The following is a 15,242-nucleotide window of genomic DNA, read 5'->3' as shown; positions in this document are numbered from 1 at the left end:
CTCAACAAAACCTACCCAAAAAGAAACCCCCATTCCCATCCATTTTACAAACCCTAACCCTCTTCCCCCGGGCTGTGTTGTTTTGCTTGATGTCTGACTAAAATGACATCAATAATTCCACACACTTGCTGGGGAGGATAAGGTCATAGCAACAGGCTGGTGAAGGAATACGAGGATATCTTCTAGACTTACTCAGCTTCAGTACTATATCTTCTAGTAGTAGTAGCCAATGTCAAATAAATTCAACGCAAGTACTAGTTATACTTGCAAGCAAAAATTTAACATTTGTTAGGCTACATTATGGCACTGTTCTAGTGTACTGTCACCTGCTATATTCTCGATCGTGCCGTAACCGTTGTAATGCTACAGTAAGGACAAACAAGGTTTCATTTTCTTTTTTTCCATAGGCATGCAACTGCCACTGTGTCACACCACTAGTACCACCGCAATGAGGAAATGTCACCCGCCCAGGATTGACAACGTTAATCCCCATTTCACGTGGAGCCAGCCCTGGGCCTAGCCCTAATTTCTAACACTAATTACAGGTAAGATAAGCGTTTGGTGGGAGGTAGTATAATGGAGTATTATTTCGGAGTAGACAAGAGATTGACGGTTGTACTACTAAAGTCCTACGACTGTTCAGGAAAACAAAGTTACTGTTACACCCCCGTCCCCCACCCACCAGACTGAAAAGCAGTAAAAAACAGGTATGGTCAGATAAAGTTTAAAAATGTATATTTATGTAGCCCTAACAAAATAATCTCCCTCAAGACCCACCCTAACCCCAACGATTGTCTTTGAAACGTCCCAAAACGATCCCAACTCCCAAATCCCACCCCCCAAAAGTCTATAAAAAAAGGGCAAGGGACACTCCACTACTGGAGGGTGCTGGTGCTGGTGCATTTTGCGGCATGGGCATCATACTCCTTGCGGAGGGTGGCAAGCTCGGAGCGGAGGCCCTTCACCAAGTTCTTATACTTCTGGACCTCCTGCTCCAGGTTGGACATTCGGACTCGTAGGCGGCGTTGGCGTTCCTTGCAGCTCCTGTGGGGGGCAGCTGGTTTTTCTGTTGCTTGGCGGTGGCGGTTGGCTTTGTTAGCCCGGCTCGGTCCCGCTGGAGCACTGCGCATGCTGGCGTCCCGTGGGGTCACGGAGGAGGATGCAGCGGTCCCAGCCGAGGATGTTGTTGTTGCACCGCTCGACTGCGTGTCCTCCTCCTCCTCCAGGGCCACCAGCCGCCGATATTCGGCGACAGTGGCCTCCAGCCTCCGTTGCCGGGCCATTCTAGCCTGCTCCCTCCGTGTTGTTGATTTGGAAGGAGCAACTATATGAAGAAAGAAAGACATAGTCTGTAACCAATGCTCCTTAGCATTAATAACACAAAGTGATTGAGCCGAAAGTTGGGTCACAGTACAAGTAGCAAATTGAAAGCACAGTACATAACTATTGAGGACAGTATCTATGTAACCTCCCACTTCTGCATCCTTGCTCTAACATTAGTGGTAGTTTAATGAACAAATTCTACGACCACTATGGACTTCCATTACAGTCGACTATGACAGTACACCAGTCTTATTCTTCTTCTTCTCTCTTGTTTAGGAAAATTGGTACGTTATCTTATGCAAGCCGGCAGAATGACATGGACAGCACAGTGAACTTGCACCCGAGAAAAAAAGTTGCACACCATGATGAGTGAGACAGACTTGCGTTACTGTACCGGTCCAGTACATGCAGGTGGTGAAGCTATTACTTTTCTATTATGGGTGGCACTGAGAATACTCTGTTACAAGGGCTACTGCTTAATTAATTTACCTTTCACCCTACAGTGCAAATGAGTACTAGAAAAGGAAAATGAAGAAGCTAACTAATTTGATTATCTATCACTTCACATGGGACGTATTTGATGACATATGGGATGACTTTAGGTGCTTTGCTTAATATTGAGTGAACAGTGATACACCCACACATGAATGACGTACTACAAGCAAACTAAAGTTATTAAGAGAGGTACGGAGTGTCCACCGTATTAACCAGATATATGCTGTGATTGCAGACGCAATACAAAGTACTGCTACTATTCATGGTAGTATTGGACACATTTACAATTCCTTTTCCTTGCCTTCCCTGCACTGGAACGGACGTGTGGGTGTACATGCTCTTCAAGGTAACACTTAGTTCATCTGGCGACCATCTACTCTCTCTAGATACACATGTGCTATCTAAGAGTCAGAGAATACCATGCTCCAGGCATCCATTCAGTCAAAGTATACGCACACATACAGTTTCTGTTTCACCCACCCAGGCTGCTGTCCTTCCACCCATCCTTGCTTCATCATTGACCCAGCCATGCACCATACCATATTCTTTCCTTCCAAGCCACCTCGGGGGCCAAGCAAACACATATCGTTCTTCTTTGCCAGCCATCATACAATTTCGTGTCCCACTTACTTACACCCTTCTTTCGCTTTTCGTTCATCCCATCCATCACGTTCGTCCTAGAACTTATTGGGATTCTTCTCACCAAAAACTTCACAGCTAAGTCGAAGTACATTTCGAGGAGGCTACTACCTGGTTGATTTGTAATACACCCGTGCAGAAAGCACACTATGCAGTCTTCAATCTCAATAAGTAAGGAATATATAGCTTACCTGTTTCCGCCACCACCGTTTGAACCCCCACAGGACCGTCCGCCGGCTCTTGCACCGCCTCCTCCCCAGAGTCCTCCGAGTCCTCGCCCAACACAGCCACCTCCGCGCTGGCCCCGTCACCAGATGTTACACCTACAAAGTACATTTAAGAATGTTAGAATACACCACTCACTACTATATAATATTTGGTCTAGGAGAAATGTTAAAAAAACTGAATACAATGTAATAATTTGTGACTGTCTACTCCAAAGTAAAAATGTCCCTTTTTCCAGGGAAGGCTGTTGTCTTGCTGCACTTTTATGCACAACTGATGAATGCTTGCTTTTTATTTTTAACACGCACCACTTTTTCTCCTAACAGACAGAAGCTTGACTCCTAAGAACACGACCAGGATCAAGTTCAAACCAGGTGAGAGCTCGGCTCGACCACAAGAAATGTGTCCAATTAATCGTCAGCACTAACCACTTTTCCGTTTTCAGTTAAATAGTTTTATGACAAAGTAGATTTTAATAAATGTGTTTACTTTTAATAAAGCTTTTAAACTTAAATAGACTCTGTGGTTTTTGGTCCTCCAGACTAGAGTGGATGAGCTAAAGGTTTTGGAATTTTTGCAAGCATGAGTGCCTCTGACACTTCTTGACTGTGCTGTGACTCCGTACTCTCTTGTCCTGCGTACGATAATCTAGAGATCATTGGGGATCAATAATCGGTGACTTCGGGAGCTGAATGACTTTGCCACACTATCTAGTCAGTAAGGAGACAGTGCATAGAGCTATTGCTGAATAGAATGGGAGTCCAATGGAATTGCCAAATGTCCAATCTTAGTTAGCTACACAGACAGACTAATAAGAATAATCTAGTAATACCACAGGGAGTCATATTAGAGCCAGGATAAGAATTTATATCCAGTCTACAAGAAGATCAAAGACGATTTAGAAAAAATCGAATGAGGAACGCTAGGAAAAAATAGGTACTCTTTATTACAATTAAAACTTACTGGGGCCAGCAAAGGAGCCCTCGCCTGCCCGATCCTGGCCTGCATCCTGAGCACCCTCCTCCTCCTGTGTCCTCTTGCCCTTGGGGGGAGCTGATGGACAACATGAAAGAAAGAAAGACCAGAAAACATGGATGAGATTTGTCAACCAAATCAACCATTTCAAAAGAACAATAACAAATTTTTTTGGAGAAATAGCAAATAGATAGACAACTATTCCACGGGATCTATCTCATGTGGTATACTACGTTATTCGTATTGCCTGATTTGCGGAACGTTGACTTAGAAAGTTCCTATGTAACTCAATAAACAGACTACTAAAGAGGTTTGCCTAGGCCTGGCACTGCAGGCAGCAGTCCGCAGCACGCGAAGTGACAGACAAAGTCCATCCTGCTTGCAGATCAGTGAATACTCAAACTATCAATCCACCCACCACCACCACTATTTCTTCTTATAGCCATGTGTCTAAAGGAAGGAGTGGACTTCAGTCTGTTGTGGCTGATTTAGAAGTCCCTTGCGGCTCATTTTCCTCCATTGTTGCGTGACTTTTGTGACGCTGCGGCAGAACAAAAGACTCGCCATGGTGTTGGTGCGGCGTATATATTAAAAAAAAAGAAATTATGGGCAATGCATCACGTTGTAAAGCCCTGCGCCATCAGGGGGCGTTCCGGCGCAAGGGAGGGCGTACCTGCGCAGGGACGAATCCTAAAAGTGGCTGAGGGAAATCTACAAGATGTCAATCAGTCACTTTTAAGACAATGATGCATGAGTCAAACCCTGCGCGCTTGAAGCCGATGTACGGCTTGATGCAGCATTGGGGAGATAGGGTACCCCAGAGCATTGCTGGAGCTGCGCCATCGTTGGCACGCAACTCCAGCAATGCGCCGCCTTTACGGCACAGATGCGTAAGGCTTCTGTGACGTTTTGGGCCAATGGGTGGTGGTGGTGGCATGGCACACAATTACTGCCGCATCCCTGCTACTTTGCAGGGATGCGCCGTTAATTGAAAATATGACCCTTAGTGTCTAGCATTACGCAGTTCTTATCTTTACACTACACTCATACATAATTTCTCAGGCCAATGAAATGAACACAATGTACAAAACAAATAAGCATAGTAGCAAGCAAGGCTACTGAGAAGGAGAGCAGTGCACCTGAAATGCATAGAAGATTTTGAAATATAATTTACCTACAATGTAATCGGCAGCATTATTGCTCTTGGTAAAGAACAAAGATTTGCAAATAACAGAGCCGGATAAAACAGAGTAGTGATGAATAGCTACTACTACTCACCAAGCCCGGGGACCTCTACGCCGAGCGCGTCCAGCAAGTCCCGTTCCCGGTCCATGACATCGGTCCAGCGGTGGGTGGCCTGGTTATATGTGCGCCGGACCACAGAGAGCTTATACATGGCCCGGCACACCTTCTCCCACCGCTTCCGGCGCTCCCGGATGCCATAGCCATCTTGCCGCCTCCCAGGATCGTCTTGGGGAGGCGGCGCTGGACGTGGAAGATGAGTGCCGCCACTTCCTCCGCGCTGAAGATCTCCCGCGGCACCACTTGCTCCCCCCTCAAACGCCCGCACGGGAGCCGGGCACGGGGTGCGGGACCCTTCCCCTTCTCAGGGTGCTTCCCGGCTCCCTTTACCATGGTCTGGGCAGAAATAAACTTAAATGATAAAGAAGAAATAGAATAGTGAAGAAGAAAAGAAAAGAGTTTAAAAAAGTAGTTTAAAAGTAACTAAAAGTAGCAGAAAACACAAAAATATACAGCTAGAAAAATAGAGGGATAGATAATAAGTAAAATAGATTAAATAAACTTCAAACAAGCAAAGGATGGCAGAGATTCAGAGAGGATACAGAAAGCATGCCCAGAACCATAGCAATGAATGAGAAACAAGATGGCCGCGCCCGTTCACAACCGCGTGGGTAACTTCGCGCGAGATTTTCCTCGCGAGCACGCGTGAAATTGTACTAGCGAGCAGCACAGTTTGCGAGATTACACATAGCGGCCGGAAACGGAATTACGTCACGCAAACAAGATGGCCGCGCCCGTGTACGACCGCTAGGGTAACTTGGCAAACGTATAGCTACAAGCGCCTCGCGAACACGCGCAAAAGCCCGCGAACATACACGTCGCAAAAAAAAAAAAAATGTATTCGCGAGCATTCGCGGCTCCCGAAATCGATCTCGCACGGATTCGCGCCCCAAAAAACGCGCGAAATTGCAGAAAAAACGTTTTTTGCTAAACTGAAAGCAATGAGCAGGTGCAAAAGTTCAAACTTAACATTTGTAACATTCACTGTAGTGCTTCCTGAGGGGCCCCTCCAGAGTTTGCAACTAGTCTATGACCCTGCTATGACCCAAACAGCAGGCTCATAGAATAGCTACAAGTAGACCATAAAGGTCCTGTGAAAAAAAATTTCACTGCAACAGAAAGCAAATTACAGATAAGGAAGGAAGCAGGTGCCAGCCAGACTGGAACTTTCTAAATAACTGACACATTAATCAACCCCCAATTAATTCATGGCAGTTGAAGTAGGGGAGGTGTGCTAAGCTTGCTTTTTTCACCCCCCATAAACTACAGTGATAAACAAACCTAATGGGTGGCAGTGAGGATGTACCAGAGGGTGGCATGGGTGTCCCAGAGGGTGGCAGTGGTGAAGCAGAGGGTGCTGTGAACCTGTGATGATAAACCAGACGTAGAAACAACATAGTCGCGGCCGTTGCGTGCCGAAAAGTAAGTTCGCAATTGCGAAATTGTCCCCAAATCGTCGCGAACGCGCGCCAACACAAAAAACGGGAAAATCCGCAAATCCGCTAGAGTTCGCGTATCTTCGCGGATTGCGAATCCGTAAATCCGCAATTTCGCGTACGCGAGATCTGCTAGATCTGCCCATGCTTAGTTGGCTTATTGTTACTTTTCTCATAGATAATATCCCACTCACCCTCTTTAATGTATATGCTCCTACTGGGATCGATAGATCCTTTTGGCCCTCTATCTCTACTAAGCTGTCTTCCCTCTCTGGAGATTACATCCTCTTTGGTGGAGACTGTAATCAGATTGTTGACCCCTTTCTAGACCGCCATTCAAAAGTTAAATTTATTCCCTCTAGGATGCACACTCAATTTGTAAACTCTTTTCAGAACAATGCCCTAGTAGATATTTGGCGATTATGTAACCCAGATGCTAGAGAATACAGCTTTTTCTCCCCTCCTCACCTATCACAATCCCGCATTGATCATCTTTTTCTTAGTAAATCCCTATCCCAACACGCTATTCGTTCTGAAATTGGCTCTATCCTACTTTCCGATCCCGCCCCAGTTTTTGTAGATCTTGACCTACTCTCATTCTCTCCCCATCCTGGCCGTCGGCGCTTTAATAACGCTCTACTTTTAGAACCCACTTTCTGTACAGAATTTACCGCCTTCGCCAAGGAATTTTTTCTGTTGAATCACACTCCTGACTCCCCTTTTGTTATGGTTTGGGATTCTTTTAAGGCAGCCTCTAGGGGTTTTAATATTAATTTTGTAGCTCAACGGAAGAAACTTCGTGAGGCCAAATCAGAGAAAATTCTAGCCGATATTAAAACTTTAGAACAAGCTTACTATGCTTCTAAATTTGAGTCTTCCCTTAAATCTCTTATTGAAGCTAAAATCTCATTCAATAAATTCACGACTGATGCTGCCTCTAACACATTGCTAAAATGTAACTCCAGATATTACGGAGGTAAGAATAAAATGGGGAAGCTTCTAGCCAACTATTTAAAGATTCGCAAGGAACGTAAAATTCAATCCATTAAGACTTCTTCAGGAGACTCCTCTTTTAAGGATAAAGACATCCTCAGTGAATTTGTCAAATTTTATAATACCCTATATACCCCAGAACAAATCCCAGAACCTAGCGATCTCCTTTCTTACTTTCATTCTCTCCCATCGCCCTCGGTATCCCATGTGGACTTTCTCCCTTTAGACAAAGACATTTCACTTTCTGAAATTTCACATGCTGTCTCTTCTCTCCGACATGGTAAATCCCCAGGTCCTGACGGCTTTACTATTGAATTTTATAGCCACTTTTCCTCTCTTCTCCTCCCTAAACTCTTACTCCTCTTTCTACTTTCTTCGATGCGGGCGCCTCTAGTGGTTCTTTTCAGCAAGCTTTAATTTGCTTAATCCCCAAAGAAGGCAAGGACCACTCACTGTGCAAAAACTACAGACCAATTTCTTTAGTTAACACCGATTATAAAATTCTAGCAAAGATACTAGCTCTTCGTATGGATCCCCTTCTACCAGATCTTATTGGTCCTGAGCAATCTGGCTTTATCAAAGGACGTCTCTCCTCTGATAATTCTCGGGTATTCCGTAACATTCTTAGCAAGGCTTCCTCTTTGTCTCTTCCTTTTGCGGCTATTTCCTTAGATGCGGAAAAGGCCTTTGATAGAATTGGATGGGATTTTATGTTTCAGGCTTTACGTTGGATTGGCTTCCCTCCCAAATTCATCTCTATTATTTCGTTACTTTACTCCGACCCTCAAGCCTCTATTTTTGTCAATGGTATGTCCTCAGATTATTTTTCTTTACACAGGGGGGTTTGACAGGGTTGTCCCTTATCCCCTTTACTTTTTGTTTTAGCCTTAGAACCCTTCCTCACTAAAATTCGATTGGATGACTCTATCTCTGGCTTTCAGTTTGGTTCACATCAAGTTAAACTTTCGGTTTACGTCGATGATATTCTTTTTTATATCTCCGATCCTATTACCTCTATTCCCTCTTTTCTTCAACAGGTTTCTTCTTTCTCAGCAGTTTCTGGCTACCGCTTAAACGCCGACAAGTGTGAAATTTTGCCTCTGAATCCTTCCTGTCAGAAACATCTTTTCTCTTCCACAGGTTTCTCATGGCAATCTTCCAAGATGAAGTACTTGGGGGTTTGGTTTGCTCCTCTTTTATCTGATACCCTTAAATTAAGTTTTGATTATGTTTACAAAAAAAATGGATACGGCTATTACTCGTTGGCATCCGCTTTTTCTGTCCTGGTGAGGTCGGCTCAACTCTATAAAGATGATGTTATCCCCATTGGTTCTCTACACTATTTCTATGCTTCCTTTACACATTCCTCTCTCTTTCTTGAAAAAAATGGATTCTTTATTATTGAAATTCTTGTGGAACGGCAAACGTCCTCGAATAGCTCTTTCCTCCCTGAGGCGAGATAAAGCTCAGTCTGGAGTTCGCTTTCCTGACTTTAAAGAATATCACCGAGCTTTTTCTTTGAAACATTCTATCCGTTGGCTCTCATCTGATCTCCCACATTATCCTCCTGTCTGGCTGAATATGGAATCCTCCTTTATTTCTCCATTTACCTTCCGTGAATTTTTGTCCTTCTCGTCTCCCTTAACCCGTCTTCGCACGCCTATTATATCGTATTCTCGTACTCTTTTTTCACCTTATATGTCCTCATCTTACCCCTCCCTCCCCTCCATTCACGAGCAACCGATTTGGAATAATAAACTCCTCAAAATTCGTAATTGCACCATTTATTGGAAAACTTGGCATTCCCGAGGATTATATTGGATTTCTCAACTTCTCTCTCAGGACACGCCTCTTTCCTTCCAAGAACTTCAATCCCTTTTCTCTTTACCTGCTTCTGCTCGTTCACAGTACAACGCCCTTTGCCCTGATTTCCTATCTTAGCTCTCTTCCACCTTCTAATGATATTCCTTTAGCTCTTAGATCCACATTCCTTTTATTGGATGCCTCACCATCTGCATCAGCTTTATATAATTCTCTTCACTTTACCACAGATAGACTGCAATCACGAATTGAACTTGCCTGGGAGTCGGATTTTTCTCAGAATTGGTCTGTACTTTATTGGGATAAAATTTGGACTAAACTTCATAAGACCTCTAGAGCTGCTAACACTACCCAAACTCTATATTTCATTCATCATAGAACCTTATTCACCCCGTTAACATTGTCCCGTTTTTCTCCGGACATTTCCTCCACATGCTGGTCCTGCCCCTGTCCCTCTGGTGATCTCAAACATATGTTGTTTCACTGCCCTCCTATCTCCCGGTTCTGGCTGCAAATTTGGAAACAAATACAAAAAATTCTCCGATTCCAGATCCCCTTTTCCCCTACACAAATTTTTCTAGGTTCCCTCTCGCCTGACCTTCCCCATTCTTCTCACCATTCTTCTCACCATTACCCTCTACTTGACATTTTCATAGCAATAGCTTTTCAGGTCATCACTTCACACTGGAAACAAGCTGCGACTATTTCCTATCAATCTTGGTGGAATGCGGTCTGTTTTCATCATCGCCTAGATACCAACTATGTATCTCCCACATCCCTAGCTATCAAACGAGACCTGATTTGGCTGCCCTTGGTAACATATTTCTCCTCCTCTGCTCCTGCACACTCCTCTCCAGATGCTGCAACAGTTGAAGTACGTAAACCCCCATGATTTTCTAATTTTCTTATTTTCTTATTTATTGTTTTGTTCTTAATACCTGGTGCTATTATCAATATTACGCCTCGATACAATGTATTTAGCTTTTATTTGTTTCGCTTAATATGTTCATATTTTCTCATGCTTGTTATGCTTATCTTTCATGAAATTGTTATTGTTTTGCTTATTTCACCCATCTGCTCATTGTAACTCTTATCCCCCCCTTTCCCTTCCTCCCTTACCCCTCCTTTTCTTCAATAAATCAAACTTAAAAAAAAAAAAGAGTGCAGCGTCATAGACTAGAGTGCCGTACGGTGCAGTGGGATACAGTGGAGTGGAGTGGTGTAGGGTAGAATGCAGAGGCATAGAGTGGAGTGATGTAGAGTGGAATGGCGCATAGTGGAATAGAGTGGTGTAGAGTGAAGTGGCATAGAGTGCGGTGGCTTAGAGTAGAGTGTCGCAGAGTGCAGTGTCTTAGAGTGCAGTGGTGCAGAGTTGATGAGAGTGGGTTAGAGTGGATTGGCAAAGAGTGCAGTGGCGAAGAGTGCAATGGTACATAGTAGAGTAGTGTGGGGGTAGAGTACATTGGCATAGAGTAGAGAGATGTAGAGAGGCATTGAGTGAAGTGGCGTTGAGTGCAGCGTAAAGTGCAGTGATGCAGTGTGAAGTGGTGTGGTGTGGAATGGGGCAGAGCACAGTGTGGCGGCATGGAGTAGCGCAGAGTAGAGTGGAATGGGGTGGGGTGGGTAAAGTGGAGTATGCATCCGTGGCAGGGCACTACAATTACAGGCAACACATCCATTTGCACAGACATACAGTTCTTACTGATAAAAGTATACAGCGTACAAACGATAAAGTGTGGAAATGTCACCTAGTGTAATGATTTGTTTTGATCATATTACAGTATTTGTTTCCACCACACTTCAAAATTACCAAAAAAAGTGCTTCATTTGAGCTTTCCATATTCCTAAATATCTGCACAGTTGATTTGAAGACATTTAAATGTTATTTTCGGCTAGTAAAAAAATAACATCCTGCAACACACAGCAAGCAGCAAGCATGATTGTCAGATAAATCCTGCCACTTTTAAGTCAGAGAATGAAAAATAAACACAAAGCTCTATGAAAGACAGAGCCTTACATTTGACATCTGCCTTGGAAGGCACAGCAAATGTGTCAATTTAAGAACAGGATTTAAAGGCCTGTTTACAGACATTCATTACAGGTGGAAGAATACAGTACATAGGGTTTGGGCAAGTACAGGAACATATCAAGTAGGACAGTCTAAAACAAATAAAGCCATAAAATAGAAAGCAAGCAAATGAAAGGTGAGTTACAACCCTCAGAGCCAATGTTAAGAAATGGGTGGAATGCATTCCCAGGGAAGCCTTCCAATGTCCCTAAAATGCAGTTAGCAAACCAGATAGCTGATCTGTCTGGTAGACCTCGACCTAAAAATGGCTAGTCCAGACTTACTAAAATGGGCTGAAACAATGGAATATAATCGCTATCCCCCTCCCTGGCACAAACCCAAATATTGCTAATGGGCAGGCACTGAGTGAGTGCATGGGCACTGAAATGGCTAAAGAGGACAGTAGTGCAGACAGAATGGGACGAAAGTAGAGACTATAGGAAAGAGAAAGACTAACAGGCAGACAAGAGAATGCCACAGAACTAATGAAATGACAAAGAAGGCAGCAACTGTTAGCAGGCACACGAGCACAGAGGTGGGAGATTTTGGAGGGCGCATAGCACAACAAATAAGGTGAGTGCAGGAAATATACTCAAATGTATAAATCCCACGGGGCAGTAAACATCCATGTTGAATGTGGGATGTTTTTATTATTATACTGAATATAGAAGATGTTGAAATTCTGGAGTAAATCAATGTTATGCTTCTTTTGTGTCCCGCGTTCTGTTGATATATCTAGACATCTTGTGGGCTAATTCATCAAGTGTTTTGGTTAGGTTCTATTTCATCTTATTGAGTGTCTGAACTGGAATTAGGTAAGAAGTCATTTAAAATTGTTCCGAACTTGTTCGTTTTGGAAAAAAACGAATGATCTTGAACTGTAACCTCAGTGCCTTCTTTAGAGTTTGGAGATAGGGTACTCTGTCACAAATGTAGCAAAATGTCCCATCAACAGTATGCCAAGTGCAATATAGCCAGTAGAACTTGTAGTACAGCAGAAAGGAAATCCGTCACCAGGGTAGGACTGGCCTGTAGGGTAATCAGGCAGTGTCCCAAGGGCTGGTGTCACAGGTTATTGCGTGGGTGACTTTTTTGCTGGTTTTGAGCCTGTTTTATAGTCTGCTGGGATTTGTTTACTGATGCTTTTCCTAATATTAAATCAAACATTGCCTGCAGCAACCTCACATCCATGCAGTTTCCCTAACATTGCAAAGAACGTATACAGATTGTATTTACAACTTAAAAAGTGTAGCAAGTTCCAAACATGGGCCATTATTTTGGCAATCTAAATCACTAATGGGGGTCACTTTTATTTTGGTGCCCGGACCTATTTTCTGTTTCGGGCCAGCCCTCCCTGTCAAGAGTTTCACAGAGTATCCCATCCACCAAACTCTAAAGAAGGACCTAGGTGTTTGTAAAAGTCTATCAACTTTGCCAACGCACTATGGGCACTATATTTTTTTAGATACAACGCTCTTGCTGTTCACCAAAGTTAGAGTGAGAAGGGAATCCTGGTCCCCCCAAAAAATTCATAGATTTCAAATGCTCACCCTGCTCTTTCATATTTTCTCAGCAAAGTGTAAAATAAACCAGGGCCCTTATTTCCAGACAGTGTGTGCAGGGGTCCTTGTGACAAAATGTATTTCTTAGTTCAAAGGCCCAAGGGTGCAGTGATAAACTGTGTTGCATGGCATAATCACCAGCACAACCTTTTCTAAATAAGGGCCATAATCGTATTCTCTAAATTTGCCTTCTGGGTCCTGTGGTGCAATGCAAATAAAATCTTGCAAAATCCAAATCCTGGATCTTCCATTAAATAATGCAATTGTTCCTTAGGTAGTAAAGGGGTGCTACAGGGAATGTTCCAGGCTCCTTGGTATTGCAGGGTAGCCCACATTTGAAATAACCATGGCCACTTTTGTGCGTGTATTTGGACAGTTTTACATGATCTCAGTAATCAAGGAATTCAAACAGAGAAAAATAATTAGGCATTAATAGGATCTTTGCTCAAGTATTTCACTTACACCCAGCGCTACTGGCTCTCCTTTGTAAAAACTCTGCAGAGGTTTCATGGGTGAACGGATGGCACCTGCACCCATCTTGGAGGGTTCCCCTTGGGGGTCAACCCCAGTGATGACCACACAACCATCCTCTTTTTCTGTAGTGGACATGTCTTGATCCTTGTGCCTAAAGTTAATACAAATACATAAATCAAAACAGCACAAATAAGTGGACACAAGAGACATAGGCCTAGGAAATGAAATATAATTTGGTACATTTGAGGAGTGAAATGGGAAAGTGGGCAGCCCACTTTGGGGCCCAGATTTAATAAAAAATTTCACAGGATTGACATTAATTTTGTAAAGCAAACCTGGTGCAAAGTATTGTGGCGGTAATTAACTTACAACTCAAAACAAGATTTACATTGGAAAGCCGACCAGAGTAACGCCAAGAAGCACTATGCACAACTTTGCATTACGTGGCATCAAGGGGTTGGTACATGGGCATTCTATGCAACCACCAACTTGTTGTGATGCAAATCTTTATCTACTTTCATTGGTAAACATGAAATTGAGTTCAAAACTTACCCCCTTCTCGAAGCAGGCATAATTGCACGGCAAGTTTTTTAATCCTCCACATTTTTCCAACTTTGCATATGTGCTGCACTATATAACAAACATACAAAGTGGAAAAAAGGTTTACCGCACAGTTTTGTACTGGAAGGGTGCCCTACCAGTACAAAATCTATGTGTGATAGAGCGCACACTCCGTTGCACTATGGTGTAAAGGTGTGTGTTAGTGCATAGAAGCTTAAAGTGCACTTGCGCAGGGAGAGACACTGTGGATATGGCGCTGGTCTGCTCTCTACATTTCATACAGCAAGCAGCACAGCAACTTAGGTTGCTGTGCTGCGCTTGGACATAAGATAGTAAATCTGCCCCTTAGTGTATGAGGTCAGTCATAAGGGAATGACACAGCTTCTAATGAAATGCATTGGAACAGTGACATGGAAATGAAAGAAAATCAAATCATGTTTAGTGCAAGAGAAAAGGGGTGTAATTGAGTAAGCATCAAAGGTATTTTATAAGAGAGTCCATTGGAATGTGCTTACAACCCCAATTTCACTGAAAGAAATCCCCTAATGCATCTGACGCCAGTGCCACCCACTAAAGACGTATATATTCAGTGTGCAGAGCTACCAATCTGACCCCTTCCTCTTCGGTAAGATTAAGCTTGAGGGTCCAGATGCAGCTTTGCTACTAGGTATCATATGACAGGAGCTGGGCCTCTGAAGAAAGGACCTTAACAACAACTGAAGCTTTCAAATATCGGTTGTTTCCCTCAAATACTTCATCTGAGATGAAGGCAGGCTGTTTAGAAAACAACTGCGTTGAAATACAAATGAGATGGGTGGTGGCACTGCCTGCCTGGCACACCCCTCATGCTAGTTACTTTTCCTGTTTTTTTATCTTTAATCTGACATTGCAGAATAAGTGCGAAAGGGGTGTAGATGGTGCTCCGTTATGGGGTCTACAACTAAAATTCCGCCTCAGCTCACCAGTAGTAAAAGGCTGTGACACAGTCTGAGCCCGCAGTCACCCTTGGCGGCCCTGGAAATCATGAAATAGTTCCCACAACAAATATTACAGCTGTGTTTGCACAATTAATAAAAACATTTGCAATCAGACAATGGGGATTTGGGGGGCAGCCGACCGTAGGGAGGTCAGCCCTCCGGGGTCTTTGGGAGAAGGTTCCGTCAAAGTGACTGTCCTCCCCTTCCTTCATCACTGGGCTCTATTGGAGCCCAAAGTAGCCCAATAGGGCTATATAGGGGCTACTTATTGGCTCCCCTGCACAGGTTTACGGTGAACTGGTGGCTGGTGACAGGGAGACCTGCCCGCGTTTTTCCCTCACGTGGACTGGGGAGGACCCCCTGGTTGGGATGCTGGGACAGGCTTCAGAGG

At 43.7% G+C, this 15,242-nt stretch overlaps 1 protein-coding gene across 4 annotated transcripts in view; it reads right to left on the bottom strand.

Moving 5' to 3' along the window:
- LOC144768740 (membrane-spanning 4-domains subfamily A member 4A-like) overlaps positions 1–15,242 on the bottom strand; it is a 416,021-nt gene that overhangs the window by 362,381 nt on the left and 38,398 nt on the right. For all 4 annotated transcript variants that reach the window (XM_078652626.1, XM_078652627.1, XM_078652624.1 and 1 more), the window contains one exon: positions 13,302–13,464. In XM_078652626.1, coding sequence (XP_078508752.1) covers positions 13,302–13,448 — 147 coding nt within the window. In that variant the 5' untranslated portion in view covers positions 13,449–13,464. The remainder of the gene's footprint in view (positions 1–13,301; positions 13,465–15,242) is intronic.

This window comes from Lissotriton helveticus, chromosome 7, assembly GCF_964261635.1.
Source record: "Lissotriton helveticus chromosome 7, aLisHel1.1, whole genome shotgun sequence".
In the NCBI taxonomy this organism is placed as follows: domain Eukaryota; kingdom Metazoa; phylum Chordata; class Amphibia; order Caudata; family Salamandridae; genus Lissotriton; species Lissotriton helveticus.
The sequence above is the reverse complement of the archived record's forward strand: the minus strand, read 5'-3'. Positions and strand labels throughout refer to the sequence as shown.